The sequence below is a fragment of the Semicossyphus pulcher genome, unplaced genomic scaffold, assembly GCF_022749685.1.
Source record: "Semicossyphus pulcher isolate SPU_LCO1_2020_fin unplaced genomic scaffold, fSemPul1.0.p SCAF_2, whole genome shotgun sequence".
NCBI lineage: Eukaryota > Metazoa > Chordata > Actinopteri > Labriformes > Labridae > Semicossyphus > Semicossyphus pulcher.
In genome coordinates this window covers 8,476,655-8,500,246 of record NW_027211693.1, presented here as the reverse complement: position 1 = coordinate 8,500,246, position 23,592 = coordinate 8,476,655, and the positions used below count along the sequence as shown (strand labels likewise).

Here is a 23,592-nt window from a genome sequence, read left to right as displayed (position 1 = left end):
TGCTTCATGGTTGTTCCGCTTTCTGTCATGGTCGTTTGAAAAGGCCGGAAGTTTCAGCACCACGGACAGCGCCGCACTGCTTCGCAACTCATCGCGTATTGAAGATTCATTTTTACAAACATTTTATCTAAATGGTGACACGTTTTGCCTTTAGATTAAAATAATTTAACCTTATCCGGCAGAATAAGAAAGGACCGCTCCAGTGATGTAAGAAAATTGAAGCTATAATGGAGAAAAGATTGAAACAATTTGATCTGAATTTGAATCAAATGGCATTCAGTCAAACCAATGAAATGGAAAAGAAAAGTATTTTTAAAGCTAAGCATCGGACTGGTTGGCTTTCTTAGGAGGACATTTTGAAGGAGGTGTTACATTAAAATCTGGGACCTGTCAGATTGTGTGTCGCTAGAGGATAAACTAAAATCAAATAACGATCAAACACAGGCGAGATGTGTTTTTTCTTTTGGTCTTTGACAACCGCTTTCGCTTTGAATAGTGTGGGGAGGGTCCCAGTTTCCGATCAGCAGAACTTGAAATTTCTATTAAGGTGACAGAATTCTGTGAATTATTTGTTCAGGTGCCTCAAACCAGTCTGTTTTACTGGACATCACTTTTAATCGTGTGTTTGTAGCCTTATTTTAGAACAGTTCAATATTATTGTTTTATACAGACCTGGTTATGTAGTTTAATATAATAAAACAGGGAGGTAGTATTGAAGTAAGCAACTGAAGTGGAAACAGACTTTGTGATTTAATCTGCAGGATCAAATGTGTTAAATCATTAGACTTGCTACCTCAGTTTGATAAATGTGCAGCTTGTGGATTGTTTTTCTGCAAAATATAACAGACAAAAGCACATAGCTAAAACAATCTAATATAGCTGTTTTCTACAATATCTTGTTAAATAAAAGATATGAAATTAAATAAAATACACCAGGAGGGCAGTGCTGCAGTTTACACTATTAGAGTAGAAACAGAAGTCGATACAACATCCAATCAAAGACCTAACCTTTTGTTTCCTTTATCATCCGTAGTAGGTTTAAATCATTTAGTTCATTCGTTACTGTCTGCAAAGAAATAAGAGACAAAGCGAGGTTTTAATGTATAACATTTTATTTATAAACATACAGTATGCTATAAATGCCATTGCATTTAAACATCAAATTAATCTATATTTCGGATAGTGTTCAGGTGAATATTACAATAAATACAGAACAGACGTAAAAGGTTTCATTCCCCAACTATCCTGTTAAGAAGACCGTCTGGATATAGAGCTCCGTCTCAAAGATCCCGCTATAAGAGACTCAGCCGAGATTTATTCATGAACTAAATGAGGATAAAAAATAAAAATACACAATCGGAACAGAAGCTTAAAAATACTGTAGATCAGAGAGATGAACCCGGAGGAGAAGCTTTGCTAAAGGGGGAGGACGCTGCTAGTTTGCTTTCATACAGCAAATCATTTGGTTTTAGGCTTAAACGTGCATTTTTTTTTACATCCACGATACATAACCGAGCTCTTCTCATACAAGTTCAAAAAGAAAGAAAAAAATTATGAAGCAAGTGACTTAAAAGTGCAGCTGGCGGCACAGATCTTTAGTTTTCATCCAACCAAATATTGCACAGGTGCAACTGCTGCTGGTACGTGTTCGTATAACCTCTGCGGTTTCTCTAGATGTAACGTGATTTTTATCTTTTTTAATTTTTATAAATGAATCCTACCACTGAGCAATTATCAAAATTACCTCAATTAATAGCATACAGAATCTATATTGTCTAAAATAAAACATTCAAACTTAAATCAATAGTTTCCCCTGCAGTAAAAAGACGCTATACTGTGTAGTTTTCCAAATAGACAACAGATGTGTTCCTTTGCACTGTTTTTTTATCACTGCAAAATACAGGCGGGGAAATGTAAAATTAAGTGTTAAGTAAATAAAAGAGTACTTATCAACCTAAGTAAAGCGTGATGTCAAGGAGGGCTGCAGCCTTCGTGTCTGCACTTTTAAGGGTTTAAATTTGGCCAAAGTCCCTCCCTACACCCTCGAAAAAAGAAAAGAAAAAAAGGAGAAATAATAACACCAAATAGCTGGTGTGTTTTATTCCTGCATCACCTTGCTTTCCCCTTTAAGGCACATTGAAGTCCTGACTTTCCAAGCTGACCGAGGAGCAACCTGCTGTGACCCAAAAAGCACAGACACAGCTCACAAGTCGTGTTATTGCCCTAGTGATGAAACTACATCCATAATATGTCTTTAGAAGCTAATTTTATTTAGGAGCACAGAAGAAGAGACACGGGAGGTCACTGTGAGGGCCAAAGGATCAGAAATAGGGACTTATTGTATATAACGTATTGTATATAATGTGTTTTTGGATCTAAATAGAGGGTTTACAGTGACCTTTATTGCACTTTCTTATTTAAGATTCTGCAGTACTTCTCTTAAAGGGATGTAAAATGAATAGTTTTCAGATCCAGCCTGTTAAGAAAAGTTAAAAAGTCCAGTCTGAGCTGCCTCACCACATGTTCAGTTTTCACTCCAGTTTACCGTGTTTTGATCACTCCGAATCAAATCTTTCCTACGTGATAAAAAAGTGATTATGTGATATACTGCATTTCCATTAAATGGAATTTATGGTAATATTTGTTCCAACCGGGAAAGTAGAATCTGATTCTACTTAGCCGAGACTTGTCGGCACATTTTCTTTCTGCGTCAGTCTCTTCACTCTGCACCGCCTACCTGTGTTCGAAGCATCTCTTATTGTCTGTTATTGTGTTTTCTTTTCAACATGGCCGCCACCCCAGAACAGTCTCCCTCCCTCTTTCTCTGGCTGCATGATGAAACAGAGTCTATGGTGGTACGTGGACCAATCAAATCCAGATTTCACTCACATATCAGATGACATAAACACGAAGAATAGATATTTTTTCCTTAAGACTGTCCCCGGATCCCTGTTTGCCCCCCACCATGATGAATCTTCATTGGTTATTGAACTGCAGAGGATGCAAAGATCCCGACACGCTGTGAAGGACATGATTTGCAGATAATCGGGTTATAACAGGGATGGAGGTTTCTTCCATGAACCTTGTGCTTTTCTGTCGGGCGTCACAATGTGGTCGGCTGTCCGGCCGCTTGAAAGGAAGAAGAAAGAGAAGGAAACCCACAATTTATTTGTTTTAGGGTTTTTTAAGGTCAAGTTAATTCAACTGTAATGAAAGAAAACCTCTTTAATCATGATAAAAGCTTTACTAGTCCTTTAATTGAGTCTCTTATTTGAATTTGTGGTTTTCTGATACTCAAATGACAACAGCTTCTGAGAGGTTACGTGAGCTGTGTCTTTAGGAAAGCATGAACTTTATTCCTCTGCAGGCAAGGTGAAAGGGACGGAAAGTTACCGTCACCAGTTTCTTTTTCCTCTGATGCAGCTTCAGAGCCATCCCTCCGTGCAGCCTAGCCTCACTGTGACACTTCTTTATTAAAGCTGCACTGGGTCGAAGTTTAATATTAAAACACACTCATCTCATGAGCTGCACAGTGGGGCTGCAATAAAGAATGAAACCTCTGATATACGCCTTAAATCTTTATCATAAAATAGTGTCACGTTCACTTTGATAACAATAAATCAAACAAACCTTTCTCTGGTTTTCTAACCGGTTTATGAGCTTGATATTTACTACCATCACCTTATTGAAAACTGCACTTATTTCTGTGTGAATAAGATAAGAACGCTTTAGCCTATATATAATGTTAGATTAAACTCTCTTTATGAGCATTATGTCACAGAAAACTTTTTATTTCTGTTTTTTACGGTTGATTTGCTTGAAATCAGCTGACAGAACCAGACGACATTCATAATTCATTTACATTTTAGATGTATGGAAACTGCCATAGAGACAGAAGACAGTGAGAGAGAGAGAGAGAGAGAGAGAGAGAGAGAGAGATGAAGAGGGTGAGAAAGAAATGGGAGTGATTGTAGGGACTTACAGCGGGAGCGGATGTAGCACTGGTGGCAGTTGAGGAGGCCGTTTCTGATCCTGACATCTGTCCCCGTGGTCGTGTCGCCTAACTGTCCCTTACACACCCCACACTGAAGACACAGAGAGAGAGAGATACAGAGAGAGATTTACAGATATTTAAAAATATTTTTAAAGACTCAGTAATTTCTGAAACAGCAGAGTAGATTTTAGCTAACTTGGATTTGGTGCTCTGCTTGGTATGTCAGGCAGCAAGATGGTGTTTGTGGGATTAATTCAAGATGGTCGCAATTTTTCATGGCAAGAAAAGAACATCCAGTGGCTCGATGATATGTTTAAAATATTTTTTGTTCTAACAGTGGAGCTTTATGGAACAGAGGAGTGAGCTGCATCTGGCTTCAATTTCACCTGCGGCATTATTTAGATCACTCCATTGTTGTTTTTTGTCCTTTATTGATCACATAAAAAGTACAGATAAACGCCTTCACATGTCAGACGCCAGATTAAAAATAAAGGAATAATACAATACTGAATCTTGACATTAGAAGTAGTTTTGAGAAGACAAGTGCTCTTTCTGTTACCGACCTTAAAGCATTGAATGTGAAAGTAGAGACTGAGCGTCTCTATGATCATGGCCGCCCCCTTCCCTAAGGGCTGCCCACAGCTGGAACACAGCTTCTTCCCACTGACAGACCTACAGGAGAAAAGAAGAGACAGGAACATACACAGTGAGACAGAAGACCCATGATACTAGAAGGTCCCGTAGGTGCCTTTATCTGAGACCAGTGAGACTCTTTTTTCATTTAATATGGAAGAGAAACACCTAGTTAAGGTGAGCAGTTGCATTTCTGCACACCCATGGGAAATGTGCAGTAACTGATTGATTTTTTCTGTTATGATTCAAATGTACACTTCACTGTTAACAAAGAAATAAGTAAACCCCCCCCTGCATTCAAGGTTCCTGGCTGCAGTGGTCCATGTCATGAGATGGATCGAGAAATGAAGGCAGTAAAGCAGAATGACAATGCAGAAATGACTCCCCCCTCCTCCTCCTTTCATGTGGGCTGTTTGTGATGCAGTACCTGTTGGGTGCTGGAGGCAGTGTGTCTGGAGGTGGTGGACATGCTGTGGGGGGTTTTGATGAGCTGCGTCCCTTGTTATTATCAATGGGACCGATCCTGGAAATGGACAGCAACATGCAACATGATGATGACTCACAGGTACAGCGACTCTCTATTGGCTGCCAGAGTCTGACACGAACCAATCCGAGCAAGAACGACTGAAATCTACTCAGTAATGTTCAGACCAAACCGATGATTGCTTTATTCTTTAAAACACAGTGTTATACATTTCTATAGTATGTGATTCAGTAAACACCTTTCTTGTCATGGACTACAGTAGCTTTATATGGTAGAAAATACAGCTACAAGATGCCACCTGCTGGTCAAACAGGTTAACTGTAAGGTGCTGCTAAAAATAAAAAACAAACAGTGCCAGTAAGAGTGGGGATAAAATGTAGTTGTACTATATTTGGATTTAACAGGCAGTGTTATGAGACCTTAGGGCCAGCACAGACATGTAAAGGGATTTAACAAAAAATAAATGTGAGAAAATAAATAAAAAACATGTCATGCAACCAATGAAAACAAGTCTCTTATGCAACCATAAGAGATTAATGGATGTAAAATTTGAAAGGTAGAGATCTCTAGATTAAAAGAAACATCCCACTCAGACTACAACACACACAATCACCCACCTCCTGTCTCCTGCAGGCCGGCCGGGCTTGCTGCTGTCTGCTGTGGGCTGCTGTTGTTTCTTCACTGGAGTCGAGGTTTTGGTAGACATCGGGGGGAGTTTTTGGCCATTTTGCAGACTGTGACCGAGAGTCTCTGCCTGACTGATGCTCTGACTCCCCGAGCTGAGGATCAGAAACATGTTGAAATCATATGGTAATGGTGGGGCGAAGTTGTTCTGTCTCTGAGCCGGCATCGGAGGTAGTAAAAGAGGCGAAACGGCGTCTGTCTAAACAGCGGAGCCGGCAGGGCAGAACAGCGTTGTGTGTATGTTTGTTTGTTCACACCTCGCACACGTTTTGCTTCTGCAACGCCGGAACACTGAGTAAAAAAACACACTGGGGCGGCTTGGTCCAATGTAAAATTGCAAAGGCTGCATGACTGCAGAGCTTCACTTCGATGGTGAGGCGGAACCGCAGTGTAAAAAGGGCTTATATTTCATCTTGATGGTATTCTTACTAGAAAACAGAGCTTAGATAAAAGTTGCAGAAACACAACAATCTAAACAAATAATAGAGGAAACACATGAAGCTCTGACCCATTATTGAGTATATGAGGGGGCCATTAAACTAGAACAACATCCTTTTTTAGGCTCTTTGGGGGCAGTTCCTTCAAATCCTTTCATCTTTTCCACAATGTGTCTCCCTGTTCCTGTATCATGACTGGTAACAACCTTCGTACATTAAAGCCACATGAGGTATAATTTTAGCCATTGTTGCTCATAATGTCAGCTAAAGTGATTAACATATAGTCTCCCATGGTTCACAAACCTTCTGGCTGTTTTCATGCTGTCGTCAGCGGTGCTGATGTCACTGGTCCTGTCGTTTTCTCGCCGTTTCCACTCCACACTCTCTGTGCTTCCCTTCTGTGCCGGCCAATCAACAACAGGGAACAGTTAGCTGACTGACCAATCATAAAACAACAGTACAGATGAATGTTATACTAACCAATTGTCACACAGATTCCCCTCCTGAATTGTTACAAACTTCATGCATCAAACAAACTATCTATAATAAGTCAATGAGTCATTTACCGACTGCTTCTCCAGCAGCTCCTGCTTGCGTTCCCAGTCGGCCAGCGAGCGGACGATGGTGTCCTGGGGCGCCGAGATGGAGGAGAGCTCCCCTCGGCTGGGGGATGGCAAGGCTGAGGAGCGAGGGGTCAGAGGTGTCACAGTTTCCTCCAGTATCCTACGCTCCTGTTATAAAGGGAGAGCTGGGTGAGTTAACAACACATAAGCACTATTATGGATAAGATTATCAGACAGAAAATACACTTAGATTTAAAAAACACAGAATTCACACATATAATAAACCTCCTTATATATATATTCCAAAATTCTCCCAATTATAGATTATGGATCTTAACTGTATGAAAACAAGGTCAAATCACACCAAAGAAACATAACAGGTGCAACATGTGCCCTCAAGCATAAACAAGCACACACCTCCTCGTGATACTTCCTCTCTTCCTCTGCCACCTCCCTCTGTGCTTTCTCCCACTCCTCCTTCAGCTTCTCCTGCTCGCGCCGGTACTTCTCCTGTCACCATGGCAACAGACACATGACATACAGCACAGAGCCTCAAACGAGAGGAAAGACTAAACTGCCTGCAAGTGGATATTTTGGCAGGAAGAGAGAGATGATGCAGAGACACATCTTGCATCAAAAGGGCTCTGAGAGGATTTTCAAAAGGCTGCAGTCGATAAAAAATTATCTCCTAGTATATCCTGTTTTACCTTATCCAAATAAGGACTTTAAATCCTACTTTAAATAATGGTAAACTACCTAAAATGTCCATGTTGGTTGCTCTCAGTACATGCTTTTAACATAAGGCTTGGCTTCAAGAGAAATAGATAAATGCAAATGTATCTTGCTATTCCTCCTTTGAGCCTAAACACTTGCTCAGATATGTGTGTGTTAGGGGTATAAAGCAAACAAAAGCAACCAGAAGCAGGCACTGTGCACAAAGGGTAAAAGTAGAGCATGCAGAGCCTGTGAAGCACAGGGTTCCTACACAACTTTCATTTCAAAAACCATCTCAAATGTTTCATAATGTAAGATTTTCCTTCATGTATGTTAGCATAACAGTGACTGGGCATCATTTAAGATTCATCCAAATAACCAAACCTTACAAGAGTACTTTTTCACTCTGATGAGACTTGTGTAGGAGCCCAAAAAGAAGGCAATATTTCCAGCAAAAAGCAACTTGAGGAAGACAGATGACAGTCCAAGATCAAGGCAAAAAGACAACACAGAATCATCAGGGAGGTAACAAGCACATTGAAGCACCAAACTTTCATCCATTTCAGCGCATCTCATCTCAAACATTCCTGCAACAACCAGAAAGCAGAGCAATCTGTTCTCATTACTCTTGTTTTTGAGATTCAATTATCGAGATTAAACTGAAGATACGCAAAGTGTATCATGGATACCAATGAATCCTTAAAGTGTTTAAAAACACATGGACCTGAGATGTACCTCTGATTGGCTGAGGAGAGAGAGGGTGATTTGGGCAGCAGCAACAGCAGCAACCTCGGACAAAGTCCTTGTATGTGTGTGTGTGTGTAAGTGTGTGCACGTGTGAGAAGGAGACAGTAACACAAGACCAGAGTAAGGATTCGTCTGCTGCACAAAATCGCCCTCTAGTGGTCAAAGTGTGCACAGGAGTAGTTGGGGTGTGCCTTTGGAGGAGGATCAGCTTAATATAAAAACAAACATGGAATCAAGCTTTGCGAGTAGCTATGAAATGTGGTTAATGCATCTGATTCTGAGCAATAACAGACAGCATGTTACTGCCCCCCTTCATGGTTTGAACTGAAAGGTTTGGGAAACAGTAATTAGCCAAGTTTATGGTTAAAACTGGGGAATGTTTGATTAAGGGAAAAATTTTCAGACATTTGGGCTACGTATATTTTTATTTTGAAGTAACTGATTGATTATAAATCAACATCTAGCCAGGACCTGCTTCGCACGGAAATACTCAAATGCGTTTAAGATGTAACCTACCTATAATTAGGCATTTAAAGCTGTAGCTGCTGATTGCAAAACTCCATAGCTGAACTCGTAGGTTTAGCTATGTTTTTGAATAACACACAGGCAAGTTTAAAAAATGTCTTAGTCTGTAGCAAGAGTTTGAGGCCAGTCTCACATGTATATTTGAACGATCGATGGTATACCTAAACGTCCTTAAACTTATTTGTGCACATGTTCCTGAATTACATAATATGTTTATTGCTTAGAGTCAGTTTTGCACCTATTCCTCATAGTTCTGGTGCCTTGCTCTACCCACTCGGCTCCATAAGGATCTTAACCCCTAACGTTGCAGACTCATGCGCCATGCTTTACCCTTTGAGGTAAACTGTGTACCTGCAGCATGCGCTCCTGCTCTTGCTGCCACCTTTCCTGACGCTTTCGCTCCTCATCCGGGTCCCAAGACCAGCGGTCAGCCCGCCTGGCCTGGGGCAACACCGGGACTGACACCTGATAGACCCCAACACACAGAAACACATCCAAACACACACACATCAACATGCACAAACACACAGATTTTCATGCACACATTCATACACAAATGTACACACTCTCACCCAACCATGGAGCCAATATATGGTCCCCCACACACACATTTCAACACCAGTGTGCACACACATCCACCACAGGAAAAGAAGAAGGGAAGGGAGGAGACAGAAATAGTTGGTCTACCACAACAGCACTACTCCAATGCTAGCCAAAGGACTCCTACTAAGGAGAGAGAAGACAGAGAGAGAGACGGATGAGCTCAAAGGAAAAACGGAAGCAGTCTCGGCCGTTTACTACAGCATCCTCATCTGGCATGCTACACAAACAGCTCTGCGTGTGTCCTATGTTATGTAGTATATACAGCCTTGCCACAAGACATAGCAGGTTCACAATTAGAAATAAACTGCGCTAATAACAAAACCTGAAATTATTAACTTAATGGGATTTTGAGATATGATGATCCTCATACTTGAGATGCTAGAGAAGGGTTTAGATTCAGGCAGAGTTTGCATATTTTACTTGGTTTAGGTTATGTTTCCTTATAAATGAAAGGTCCCTAATAGAATATTTTCTTAATCTTACCTTTAAACTTATATAATTTATTTTTTGTTTTACCTGATTTTACTACTGTTTTAGCATTTGTCTTTTCTTCTATCTTTCTATCAAAACTAAATCTAACCCTGGAGATAATAAGCCAGATGGGAAGCAGAAAAAAGGGTTTTCAGAGTCTGATCTCAAAACAATACGAGGTCAGATGATGCTTTTTACTCACGTTTCCACGGCAATCTTTCTCCATCCCTTCTGCAGAGGAAGAGTGAAAGAGAAACTTAGTTAAAAGACAATTATGAGCAAACCATTTTTATAGATGTGATCAAACTTGAAGAGACAGACGACACACAAGGCAGGTTTGACAACCCAATGAGAAAAGATGCAGATGACGTAAACAAAGACAGAGACCTGAAGTAAACCAGTCCACCAAGAGCAACATACTTTATCTTTAGATAACTAAAAGGCATTTCTTTGCCCTTCAACTTTTATCTCCATGTTTTTAAAGGATTCAGCTTTAAAGAAATAATCTTGAAGATTTTCATTTAAATAAATGTCTGTTAAGTCACTATCTATCGCTGAATGAGGTAACACAATGGTGATTGAGCCTATGGCCCACTGATGAAAGCCTTTGCATTTGCAGTATTACAGACTGGGTGTCTGTGGCGGCGCCAAGTTAGTGACGTGTTTTCCATCACCCAGCAGTGGTTGGTCTGCCAGAGAGGGTAGGCGGAGCTAAGCGGCTGCTTTTCCGGTTTCCGTTGCGAGTAAACAGTAATCTACTATGGCTGAACAAACAAAGAAAAGATGGATGACTACAGATACAACTTCAAAAATAAGTGAAAATCCAAAGAAAAAGAAACAAACTCGACGCTCAGATGAAGCAAACAGTCTGAAAAGGAAAGCGACCGTCAGCGAGGAAAATTAAGAGTTACAACCGGAGCCAACCGTGGACGTCACACATGCAGCACTGTCTTGATATCTGGGAAGTGTGCTCCCGCGATTACCGTTCATTGCCATAGGTGCCTCTAAAGAGAACAAAACTGAAATCTTCGAGATTAGCACTTTGAATTGAAAGAAATCCCTCTAGGTAGAATTGATCCAGGTTTTGAGGTAGACTTAAATGATGTAGCTTTTGGTGGAAAAGCTAGCAATGAAATGAGCACTGAGGAAAAAGGATCATATATCGAGTTAAAAAGTTCATTGATTAGAAGGTCATCTTTGTTATATTCGAAAAATGTCATAGGTGACCTGTATTATTGGTGATTTTGGAAAAAAATGACTTCGGAATTAGCATCTGTATGAACTAGTGTTGCAGCGGTAAACTGTTTTATGCTGAAATGATTTTATGGTTGGAAAATTGACATTAATATAATTTGCATTTCTGGAGTATTAAATTATATAGTCTAATAATATTTGTAAGATATTTTAAATCAGTGTTTATTCAACTCAACAATTAATGATACCTTAGAACTGTGTTATTTTCTGAAACAGTTATCTCACCATGAAAATACCGTTGCAACTCCATGATCAACATGATGACTAATATGAGTCAAAATGGAGAACACTCTTAAACAATGAAAGCACTGATGAGTTAGACCTGGAGCTACTGTTTCATTGTACGTAGTTGGAGTAGAAGAGAAACTTCCAAACACATTTAAAACAGAGAGAGGATTAGTGATTAAACACAAGACTCTGGAGATGAGTAAAGAAGAGGCGATGTGACTGAAGGGGCCGTTGTCTAGCCCCTGAAGAAACAGAAGGGAAACCCTTTGCATTCAGCAGCCCCAGGGACGGAAACATGATCTTCACCGATGAAAGAAGGGGGTTTACCTGGCGGAGCGAAGAACTCCCAACGTAACTTAGGGTTGCTGGTTGCCAGCGGAGACCTGACACTGTTTTCAAACTCTAAAGCGAAATAAAAAAAATGTGGGTGGAAGGAGAGGAGGGAATGAGGGAAGGAAAGGAGGGAGGGAAGGAAGCGATAAGAGGTAGAGAGATGTCAAAACCAGGGGTTGGTATGGACATCAAGAGAACTGTGTGAAGGTTTTTGTTATACTGTCTTGAACAGGTAAGAAAGCTAAAGCAGGAGTGTGTGCAGGTTTTCAAAATAGGTTGATGATAGTCAAAATGAAGGCCCATATAACTCTGACTGAAACATCTTGCTGTGTAATAAAACAGGGTGAGAGGCAAAAGGGAAAGAAAGCCAGCAAGGAGGGTATGCTAATCAAACTCAGAAAACCAGGAGATGTATGGAAAAGAAGCTGCTGGCCTGACATCTGGATGTGAGGAGTTCACTGACCTGCTGTTGTTTCCTTTGGTGGGTGATGCCCAAACGAATCTGGTGCAGCTAAGCTTGGTAAATCCTCTCTCCTCTGTGTCGACTCCAGGGGAATGGGAAAAATTGCCTGCTGAGAGATTGAATTATCTGTTGGATCTTTGCTTGTTTGTTGTTAAAGTTGATATCAGTTTGGTTAGCAACCTCACCTGTAAAGTTACTGGCTGACTTTGCTGTTTGCTGACGCCTGACTGGACAACGCTGGAGATGTTTTGATGAGATATTTCAGTTTGTTCTTGTTTTTTGGCTTCTGAAAACACATAGACAACACTTCTCTTAAGATTACATGAATAACAAACTTTCAGGTCAAATTAAAATACTCATAATAATGACCTGTAGTGGCACAAGTCTAGAAGCGACCACAAGGGGTCAGTATAGCAACATGCTGTTCAGACCTGCAGGTGTTGTTGTCTGAGCCGCAGCTTTAGACTTCTCCTCCTCTGGAGCGGCTACGGGCTGGTTTCCAGGCTTCACAAAGCTATCTTCTGGCTTCTGCAGCTCCTATAGGTGTCACAGATGGTTTCCAAATATAAAATAGATTTCAGTCTTTAGGAGTCCAATTCCAATATATAGAAAAACATGCCAAAAGCCTTAGTAGGTGGTAAATATAAAGCTTAACGCAAAGATCTTGTGTTGGGTAAATATGTGCATACATGACACACAAGTTGTTTCTTTCAACTAATATCTAATGTTTTACTAATCATATAAGGAAAGGAATGTGATGTAGATTAAATAGCTTTAGGCATTCAAACATGCATGTATATAAAACAGCAGGGTGTTTCACTTCCACACTATCTAATTCAGGACTTTCTGTTGAAGTGTTGCGAGACTTAAATTCTGTGCCCTGAGGAAAACTTATCGGGACCAACCTACACTGACCAATTACCCATTTGTTTTTTTATTGATTAAATATACCCTAAATGGACTCAACAAGACTTTACCTGTAAGTAAACTAAACAAAACAAACACCTTAACAAGGGTGGGGCAGCACATATGCTAGTCTTTGAGCTGTCGGCTAAAAGAAGTAGCAAGAATGATCTTTCATGCACACCTATCACCTTATCTTTATTAACTATCAAAGATTGTAATCCTGACCGATGGGAGTGAGGTGGGCCGGCTGGGTGACGAATGCTTGACAGGTTTCTCTTCCTGGATTTCCTTAGAAACAGGTTCTTTGCAACCTGGTGCCTCCGTGGCCTCTGTTGACATTGGTGTTGACGGTGCCCCAGTTGAGGCTGGTGGACTGTGCGTTGGTGAGGCTGCTGACGAGGGAGCATCCACAGTGCTGTTGCTGGTATTGGAAGGCGACGCCTGGAATTGAGGAGGAGATTCCCTTCCTTGACTCTCAGGCGAGGTTGGAACACTTCCTATGTCGCCGTTGACTCGGAGTAAACCATCCGCCTAAGTTGAAGGAGGATGAGTTTAAGACTGTATATATAAATGTACCCAGCCCTGTCTTGTGTGTTTGTATTGATTAATTACAATATGAGTAGTTGAATATATATATCAGAAAGGATATTGCTGTTTTTTTGTTTTTTTTAAATGCAGTGGGATTCTGGATTATTTAGGTATTCTAAATGAGCACATTTGCATCTGTCTGAATATGCTGTTTTCAATATAAAACACATAAACTGAAAATTAAGATAAACCCCATGCCTACAAACCCAGTGCCCTCATTTGGTGGTCATTATCCGCCTCTCATCTATGTTCGTTATTAGCTATTCATCCCGCTCACAACACCATGCTGGCCTCTATGACAAAGAGGCACTAATGTATGTGTGAGGAGCTCCTGGTGAGCGGTAACTTAAGACACTGTGGTGGAGTTGGGTGAATGCAGGCTCTCAGTCTGCACCCCCTCCGCCTCCATCTTCTCATCCCTCTCAGCGCAGCCTGTGTGGGCGCTCTTTGTCTGCTGGAAGCCCACTTCACATTGAGAGGACCCTACTCGTCAACTTCTTAAGTCAGTAGGGAACAGAGGGCTCCATTCAAAGCCGGGCTCTGCTCAGACTCCTGACAAGACATTCCAGAAAAGCGCTGTGCTCCATTAGGTCTGGTAATAACCTGCCCCTCCCTCCCCGCCACACCAAAACACAAGATCTCATTTTGAATATTCCCATTTGGCAATTTTTCCAGAAGAAAAGGAAATGGATCATGTTGAGAGTGCTTTGAGCTAAATTGAAACATTACATGCTTGTTCTGGTAGGGGAAGTCTTGTGTTTTCCTAGAAACCAGCCGGCTCATCACCATGGCCGATCTCTGGCATGCTAATGTGTCTGCCAAGAGAGCCAGAGGGGATTTACCCACCAGCCTGTGGGGAGGGCAGCCAACACTGGGAAGTATCCACATGTAAACTGGTAAAGATCTCAAGCTTCAAGAACTGTTGTGGTAACACTAACTAAATATTAACTATTTCATTTAACCTTAATAAGAAGGATGGTGTAGTCTGGAGCAGTGGTTCTCAACTGGTGGGTTGTGACCCAAAAGTGGGTTGCAGATGTGTGCTTGGAAAGTCAAAAAGTCTATGCTGCGCTTTTATTTTGAAGGACAGGGTTTCCTGTGACGTGCATGCAGTAGTAGCGTAGGTACTCCATGTAGGCCTATTCACTGACTGGGTAATCTCAGCTACAGTTACATTCTTAAAACCTGACGAGCCTGACAGTGGTTGAATTTATGTTGCAGTTTTTAGCATATTTCTGTAGAGGGAATATTTTTCCCTTATGGACTGCCACCATTTTGTTGATGATGACATACTAACAGGTGATTTAGAGGCAGTCTTACCTTGCTAGGCCACTGTTCAGCCGCTGTGGGTCGGGACTGGAAGTAAGGCTTGGGTGTCAGCAAAGGCACCGGTTTTGGCGACAGGCCTCGGGTAGAAGGCGGCTCAGACGAGCGAGAGCGAATCTGTGGCCGCTGGTGTGACGAGTCTTTGGGAAACTCCTCGATTCGCGCCTCCAGTGTGGACGTGAACTTGGGAGCCGGGGCGGACTGTTGACGCAGATATTTCATGGGCCCATTTGGGTCCATGTCGAAGGGGTCTGGTGCTGTTGGGGAGGGGGAGAGGGAGAGAGGGAAGGGCGAGCAGGGATAGGAGGGGTCCGCTGATATGCTGCGGTCCAGCAGCTTTGGCAGCTGTAGGCGTTCCAGCACCGATTCGCTGATGGAGAAACGCTGGGCGTAACGTTGGAGAATGGCTGATGCCTCCTCTGGGGTTCTAGCTCTCCGGTACGCACCCCGCAGCTCCTCCTCACGTCGCTCCCTGTGGAGGATGAAAGGATGTGCAGGAGCGATGAATCAAAACAGCCACGTATAACAATATGTGAATACAATATAATTTAAACATCCTGATTGTGTGTGTTTCACATACTTGTCTTGCACTATCTCTCTGTATGTCTTGATGCTTCTCCTCCTCTCAGTAATACAGGTGTCTCCTGACATCACCCGTTCCATCATTTTCCTCTCCTCTTCCTTCTTGATCAGGTCCTGGGAAATACTCCTCCTCCGATTTTTCCATCGAGCCAGGTCCTGAAAGGCAAACATATTGGAAGTGCTTCAGTTCCAAGTGAAACAAGGTAAAAGAGCTTGGCACAGCAGCATGGTGTGACTTGAACTGCTGTGGCCCTGACTAAGATGTTTAAACTGGGGCACAGCAAAAAGTTACTGAGGTTTGCACTTAGATCTCAAAGCACTGAAATCCCCGATTAACAGACACAATGCAGAAAGGAAACACAAACTGTGCAGAGGAGACGACATACAGTATATTATCATAATTCTGTTACGATACACACAAAAAATAAGGATCCTAATCTCTCCAAAATTAAAAAATCTAATCATACTAGAAAGAAAAGAAAAACAGTTTAAAAAAATCTGACAAACTGTGTGTGACACTCACGTCCTGCCAGTGATCCTCCTCTTCCTTCAACTTGTTGTACTGGTTGTGCATTAGTTCATGACGCACCTGACTGTGGGGCTGCAACATGGCCTCTTCCTCACCACGCATGTCGATCATACTCACACTCCTAGAGAGGGAGCAGGGAGAGAGAGACAGAGAAGAAACATCATGAAAAACAATAAAACGTCAGTGAAAAGTTATTTTCAGTGAGTCGATACATTTTCCCCGGTTTATCGCAGTGCAAATACCGTCTGTTTGTACATATGTTTTCTTTTCATAGTCGTGAGGAACAGTGGAAACACTGTGCCCATAAACTTGTCCAAAACTCAGCAGTGGCTTTACAGTTCATGTGAAAAACACAATAAGAATTCATGTTGCCCCACCCAAAATCTTGGCACACAAAGTGGTATAAAAAACACACACATGAAAAACAAAAAAACAATTCTGGACCAATTATTGATGAACAGGAAAATATAATAAACTGTAACTAATTGCTCAAAACAGATACAACAAAATATGTTTCCTTCAAAGACCCATGAATGGAAAAACACGCATTAGGCATAACTAGAACCAAAACAACCCTCTGCCCCCCCCAACAAAGTTATTGAGCATTTCCCCTGTAAGCAATTTGCCTTTTTCTTTAAAATAATCTCACATTGTTTCATGTCACATTCCAACATTTGTTGTTAAGGAAATGCATCACACGCATCAAAGATTCATGTGTCAGTTCAGATGCCACTTAGGGACCTTGGAAAATATCAGCTATATGTGCATGGGAGGAGTAGCAAACAGATTATGTATTTGGCCTCTGCATTCATTTATAGGATAGCTGAAGAGAAACTGCCATCAGTGTGCAAGGACTGTAGCCTCTGTACATTTCAGAGGCGCCTGCTCCACCAACTGAGCTAAACCAGCGCCCCAGGAGTAACAAACAGTTAAGTTCTTCATACATTCAAATACTTGTTACACAAAGTTTACATTGGTCTAATACAGTCAGTAATGTTAAAGCCTCCATAATAACAGACAAGAGAATGAAGTGCAGCCTTATAGTTAGGAGCAGAATAACCTTATAGTGTAGGTTACACACATATTAAAATAATTTTAAAGCAGGAGAGAGTTTGCAGCCTCAGGGATGACTTATGTGTTATTGTATTTGAAGGTTGGAGCCAGTGGGACAGGTAAAGTGCACTCTGTGGAGACAACCTGCTACGCTAAATAGGAACTTTTAACCAAACATGCATTTTAGTCATCACCTGCTTATGAATCCTCTCACCTGCTTCAATAAAAGCTGCATTTTTCTGCATTAGCAGCCAATGACAATTACCATGATGATGTATTTTAAGGTTTTCTAAGGGATGGGATGTTTAAAGGGTTGTCATGTGAAACATGCAGTTGACAGAAGCACTGAGGTGATGTTAAATAAGTACAGTTGAGTAAGTTCTCTCTACAGCCAAAATTGCAGGCACTTTGAATAAATCTAAGAGGGATGGATGGATGCCAGCAAAAAAGCATTTTGATCACATTTTTTGGTACATGTTAAGATGATATTAAAAATTTAAGGATGAGGGACATTGTTTGACACTTTTACAGCAAACTGTCAAAAATGTCTACCCTGCCAAGTCATTTAATTTATCATTTGAAGAAGGAAACATCTGCTGAATCCACAGACATTAAGCCCTACTCAATAAAAAAGGAATCTGCAGATATTGCTGTTTCTACAAAGAACATTTTGGATTAATTATTTTATACACAATTAATCTCATACAACTCTTCCTTATGTGGGAGCTTACATAATAATACAAAGCTGTAATTAAAGACATTCAGTAGATAATTTCAGTATCACATGTGGGCCCATTTCAGATGATCATACTCAAGCAAGAGTACACATCTGTGGAGACTCTACATTCTTTTAATTTTCTTTTCCACCATTACAAGATTGTCAACAGAAAGACATTGAAAACTTGCACAGAATAGTTTGTTGTCAATGGCTTAAATGAAGTTTTTTAAATTACTTTAGCCGTTTGAAGATTTCCCCCGCTTGTTGAAAAGAAAAATCCAATTCTAAAGCCAGATGAATGATTAAATGACTTTTTGAGCAAGCTTTTCTTTGAAGTGCTGAGCAGCGCTGAGGCAGACAGCCGAGCCTGTGAGTGGTAAAAGGAAAACTTACTGTGGGTCATCTGACACACTATGTGTGCTGCTGAATCTACAGAAGGCAGAGAGCATGGAGAGAGAGCACAATCACAAATGAATACACAACAGAGGAACATGTCATTCATGTCACTATTAAAACAGTGATGGGGAAATTGTTAAATATTGGGCAACATGGTGTGTTGTGGTCACAGCTGACTATGAGTTAGTTGTGAGTTTAAATGCAGAACATGTAACAGCTAAGGTTGGCTAGTAATGCTTTAAACAAGCATGCCTGGAGGTTGTTGTCTGTGCACAGGTGCATTTGTCAGTTTCTTAGTTTAAGGCTGATCTTCAAACCAAGCACAAGGGGGCAGTCTTATCCATAACACAGCCAGAACAGAAGTCAAGTTTACTGCATCACTGCAAACCAGAAACACTGCTAGCATTCAACAGATGCATATGGCAATGGTCCTAGAATGCAGCTGACACTTTAATAACAAATAAAGCACATGCATCTTTTATTAGACAGCAGTACAGCAGCATGAAGGATGTGTCTCTCTTTCCGTCTGTGACCACCAGTTGAAGGTTTAACCTAAACCACAGAGGTCGTACAGTCTTTTTTTTAAAGGAGCCTCCTCTGTGATGTTGGAGGGGTGTGAGAGAGAGTGTGTGGCCTGTGGTTTCTTGCCACAGGACAACAAGAAAAGCCTCACTGAATCAAGATCAGAAAGATCGTTGTCTTAGATGGATATTTGCCATATGGTACAGAGTAGTAAATTGCCATATGGTTTTTTGAAGATGCCTGTGATACAGTGGGGCTAGCACGAGAGCAAATGCCAGAATTGTATTCGCATATTACATAACTGCCAATGTTAAATTAATAAAAGTATAAATAATATGACAGCCGGACTGATTTACAAATTTGAAGATGTGCAAGCATCCAAGAATTTCCAAATTATTTCAGTTTAAATCGGATAAAATTCAATTTAGTGCCCACTGCAGTCATCCCCTAATTCGGTTTCCTGAATAGATGAAATGTTGCCAACCAGAGTCATGCAAAGTTAATGAAAGACAACACTCTCCAACTTTTTCTTTTCTCCAAATTTCTTAACAGAAAAAAGACAGGAACGAGAAGAAATACACATTGTCAGAGTTTCTGTACCTTTACCGTACCAAAAAACGCATTTTAAGAGAACAACTTGCATTCATGTAAAAAGGTCATGCAAGTATGAGGTAGTTAAGTCATTCATATAGGAGCACTACAGCCTGAGGTCAAGGTGACATGCTGAGATTGAGTGCTCAAAAGCACCACATGATTATATCCCTTGATTTTTAAAGTTGAATTATGTGGCTGTAGTTCATTTCACAAAATGTGGTGTAGTTGCTGGACGTTGCTCACGTTGCAGGAAGGTCGCTGTCCACCCAAGATCCTTGTGGGTCGTCACTTTCACTCAGCGCCCTCCCCTTTCGTCGTCCTGCATCAGTTGTTGCTGTTGTAGCCGTTGCCATGGCAGCAGGCACAGGAAGGAAGTGGGACGGGCTTGAGGTGGTGATGTTTTTAGGAGAGGTCGTTGCTTGCTGCTCAACATCTGCACTTGATAGGGCAGCGATGTCTCCCTTCACAGGTGGATGTTTCCCGGACGTGATAGCGGTGTTAGCTGCCATCGCGTTTGCTGGGAGAGTCGTCATTTGGTGGAAGAGCTCCTCTGAGCATGAGCGAGCTGGAGTACTGCAGAAAGCAAAGCAAACTAAAACGCACTGCTGCCTGATTATCATCCTATATCAGCAGACAGCTTTCCTCTGAAGGAGCCAAAATTGAGTTTTTTTAAAGACATAAATCAAAGAAAATAACATAGCAAGGTCACAAATCCCTACAGAGCAGACTGCATGTAAAAACAAACAAACTGCAGTCACTGGACACTCTGTTGTTGTCATCCTGAGATGAATGGCTACTTTCTGAAAGGCTTATTATTGGAATGTAAATTCCCAGTTTTCATGGCAGGGAGGGAGAGGCTGTGAAAAGGCCAGGCTTCAGCCCCAGCCTGCTCAGGGGCAGGGAAGGAAGAAAGCCTCATTTCCTTACATCCTGAGGGTGGGTCGCATGTTCGTGTTCCCTACGAGTGTGTTTGCGTGTGGATACACACAGAACACTTGTGTGTACCTGCTCTCTGTTTGGCTTTGCATTTATAGGTGTGTGCAGGTTTGTTCCTAGACTTTTATGGGAAACATCAAGTGGCATATCATTGGATTAGATCGCATGCAATTGTAATTTCTTGATTTATGCTTGTTAAAGTTTTAGAAATAGATTCTGGATGGATGGTTTTGCCAACCAGGTGTATCACAAACAAGTAATACCCACCCTTCCAAATGTTACATGCAATTTGGAATATCTTCTCAAGCTAAGTAACACAGTACAGTGAAAGTACAACACCACAATACTGGATGTCAGCTCATCCCTTCTTTCATCCAAATATACTGATAGAAACAACAATATCACAACACACTGAACTTTTAAAGGCATCATCAAACATCTTTATGTTGATGTTATACAACTGTTTTCAAAGTATCAACTCCTGCTTACACTAAAAAGCCCAAATTCCTGCCTTAGTTTTCTTTTGGAAAAAGCAAGCTGTTACTAAACCACCCCTATCAAAGCCTTTTTACAAACATCCTTGAAATCCCCTTTCCCTTGGAACGCACATATAAACAAGTCAGATGTCTACTGAGGATTCTTTTCACTCCCTTGAACCGCTGACAATCCAATCAATGCCATAATGTCTGTGCCAAAAGCTGGAAACTGGGGGTGTGTCTCTAATAACTCTCCAACCGGGCTGTGAATGAGACTTCTGCTGGACTGGGAAAAAACACACAGGATAGGGCTGGATTGTGAAATAACAACAGAGGCCTGAACTGACATGTTTCAGAAGAGCAACAATGTAGTCATGCATGATAATGGACGTCTGCACAGTTAAATATACAACCGTATTGGGTCTTCTTGACAGCTCACAATCCTCACCTTCTTACCTGACACCAGATTTGTGACCCCTGGCTGGCCTTCTAGGTCTGATCTACGTGAGGCTTAGTTTCATTAAGCTGGACACCTCCTGCTGACTCACTGTTATGTTGCTCTGGATAAGAACAGCATTAGAAACAGTGATCTGGTAATGGTAGTGCCAAAAATAAGGAGGGCTCAATGGATGGAAACACCAGCTGTGAAAACTACAACTACATTCTATCAAAGAAACAGCCCTGATGAAACTGGATGCTCACAAGAGTAGGGATTACCCTAAATAACTGGGACCTTGTTTTTGGACAGACATGTTGTTGCTGAGGTTTTCGAGGGTAATTCTTTAGTGTTTTGCAGGGCACAAATAATATTCCATTCACCTCCTCTGTATGGTATTGCTGGCAGGAGACTCAGGGTCAGATATCTCAAAATTTGAAAATGATCTGCATAGCTAGATGTCTCTTGTGTTTTTTTTCTTATGACAGGGAAATTAAGCCCTGCTTTAAATATGTCTCCAAATGTTCAACATTTCAGTTGAACAAGGGACATTTTTATTCCTCACAATATTTTTCATTGTCAAAACCTGGCTCCGACATTACCCACAATGCAACAGAACCACTGACAGTTCAATCAGACATTTGGTGTGTTATGCTAGCAGGGGCTAATGAAGGCTCAATCAGCTAGCTTCGAGCAGACAAAAGTCGTGCGCTACAGAAGTCAGGTAAGCTCACTTCTTTCAGACTCCACACTCTGAAACTTGTAGTCCTCACCTACAACCAACATAACCTCGAGTGACACCACAAGAGGTAATCTCTATTTACAGATTCTACATAGAAATGTAGAAGAGACGTGGATTTTAGGGATTTTTTTTTTAGGGGTTTCAGTTTGAACTACACTTGTAGTCTGAGTAATGTTGACCAATCACATATCAGCAGGCTGTGGCGTATGCAGGAAAAACTGTCCATGTGGAGAGCAAAAGCAGGCAGAACGTAATATGCTGTAATGACATCCTGGCTCCCATCAGCGGCTATCTGATGATGATTAATGCAGCACGCGGAAAAGGAAGTCTTGACTGGAAGTCGCTTATCGCTAACCGCTGGCTCCACGCCCGGCATGTTCACCGATGTCCCCAGAAGCTATCACGTCGTCAGACTATAGCCGATGGTATCCAAGACTGCACATGAGGTAATTCCTCACAGCTTCCTCTGAAGCCACAAAAGGCTTTATACAACCTTTTTATACACATGGAAACAGACTTTGTTAAATCAGTTATGGTCCCCTTTCAGGAGAACATGTAAAAAATAATATACAGTATCTTTGTTTACAAAATAAACTTCTATAATTGGTTAATTTAGAGAAACTATGAATCAAAAAAAGAGGGAATTTGGCTGCTGATTTGGGGTTTAAAGAAAAACATAAATCAAGGCAAAAAACCTTTGATCTGAGGTGACCATCAGGTGAGTCTCCTCTGGGGGCTCTGCATGGGGCTGGGGGAGGCTAGAGGGCAGAGGCTCACTGCTCCTCCTCACGCCTGCGGCATGGACCTCAACGCAAGGTAGGGAGACAGGTAACTCCCCTTTCTCCTCGTCCTTATTAGTCTGGTTCTCCTTCTGAATCTGTGTCTGGGGTTTAAGGGGCGAAGTGGGGGAAGGGATGGGGGAGTCTCCAGGTGGGGCGTCTAAGTTAGGGACAACATTTAGACTGTTATGTCAACCATTCGTACACCACGCACAGGAAGGGGAGACATAATCATATTGGAGCAAAATTAGGAACAACGAAACGAGGATGACATGATGGTCATAAGACAATGTAGAGGTTCACACACACACACGAGAGATAAAAGGAGGCAGGAAGGAAAACACCAGGACAGATGAATGGAAGGAGATGGAGAAAAAAAAAAACAATAATGCAAATTCAATCAATGCATGCCTTTTGATGTAACACATGACACAATGGATGAAGTTAACATTAGGGTAATGAAAGACAGATTAGGAACACACACTGGGTGATATATGGAGGCACAACACACACACACACACACACACACACACACACACACACACACACACACACACACACACACACACACACACACACACACACACACACACACACACACACACACACACACACACACACACATTTGCAGCACTTCCAAATGTAAAGCCAGTTGGGCAAAACTAATGAGGGGCAGATATTTTGCTTTTAATTCAATATATTCGACCTCCTGCTGCGGTCCCAGAAAATGCCTAACCATTACATGCCAATAAAGCCTCCTGACTTTAATCTGCCTCACTGTATCTCAATGCAGAATACTTCACACTTTTGTTTTAACAGAGTCAGAGCCAATGAATAAACACATCTGGCCTCCATCAACCACCCCCTTATGTACAG

General features: G+C 41.5%; 1 protein-coding gene across 8 annotated transcripts in view; it reads right to left on the bottom strand.

Moving 5' to 3' along the window:
• Positions 1-1,100: 1,100 nt before the first annotated feature.
• Positions 1,101-23,592, bottom strand: part of LOC138597790 (LIM and calponin homology domains-containing protein 1-like) — an 86,697-nt gene continuing 64,205 nt past the window's right edge. For 2 of the 8 annotated variants that reach the window (XM_069669303.1, XM_069669310.1), the window contains 20 exons: positions 19,591-19,920; positions 18,229-18,264; positions 16,059-16,185; positions 15,534-15,691; positions 14,948-15,425; positions 13,265-13,570; positions 12,565-12,670; positions 12,319-12,419; positions 12,134-12,242; positions 11,665-11,739; positions 10,058-10,086; positions 9,133-9,246; positions 7,213-7,305; positions 6,799-6,963; positions 6,536-6,630; positions 5,729-5,890; positions 5,055-5,150; positions 4,558-4,666; positions 3,983-4,085; positions 1,101-3,129 (listed from right to left, as the gene is read on the bottom strand). In XM_069669303.1, coding sequence (XP_069525404.1) covers positions 3,104-3,129; positions 3,983-4,085; positions 4,558-4,666; positions 5,055-5,150; positions 5,729-5,890; positions 6,536-6,630; positions 6,799-6,963; positions 7,213-7,305; positions 9,133-9,246; positions 10,058-10,086; positions 11,665-11,739; positions 12,134-12,242; positions 12,319-12,419; positions 12,565-12,670; positions 13,265-13,570; positions 14,948-15,425; positions 15,534-15,691; positions 16,059-16,185; positions 18,229-18,264; positions 19,591-19,920 — 2,818 coding nt within the window. In that variant the 3' untranslated portion in view covers positions 1,101-3,103. The remainder of the gene's footprint in view (positions 3,130-3,982; positions 4,086-4,557; positions 4,667-5,054; positions 5,151-5,728; positions 5,891-6,535; positions 6,631-6,798; positions 6,964-7,212; positions 7,306-9,132; positions 9,247-10,057; positions 10,087-11,664; positions 11,740-12,133; positions 12,243-12,318; positions 12,420-12,564; positions 12,671-13,264; positions 13,571-14,947; positions 15,426-15,533; positions 15,692-16,058; positions 16,186-18,228; positions 18,265-19,590; positions 19,921-23,592) is intronic. The other 6 variants (XM_069669305.1, XM_069669307.1, XM_069669306.1 and 3 more) reach the window with 6 other exon arrangements.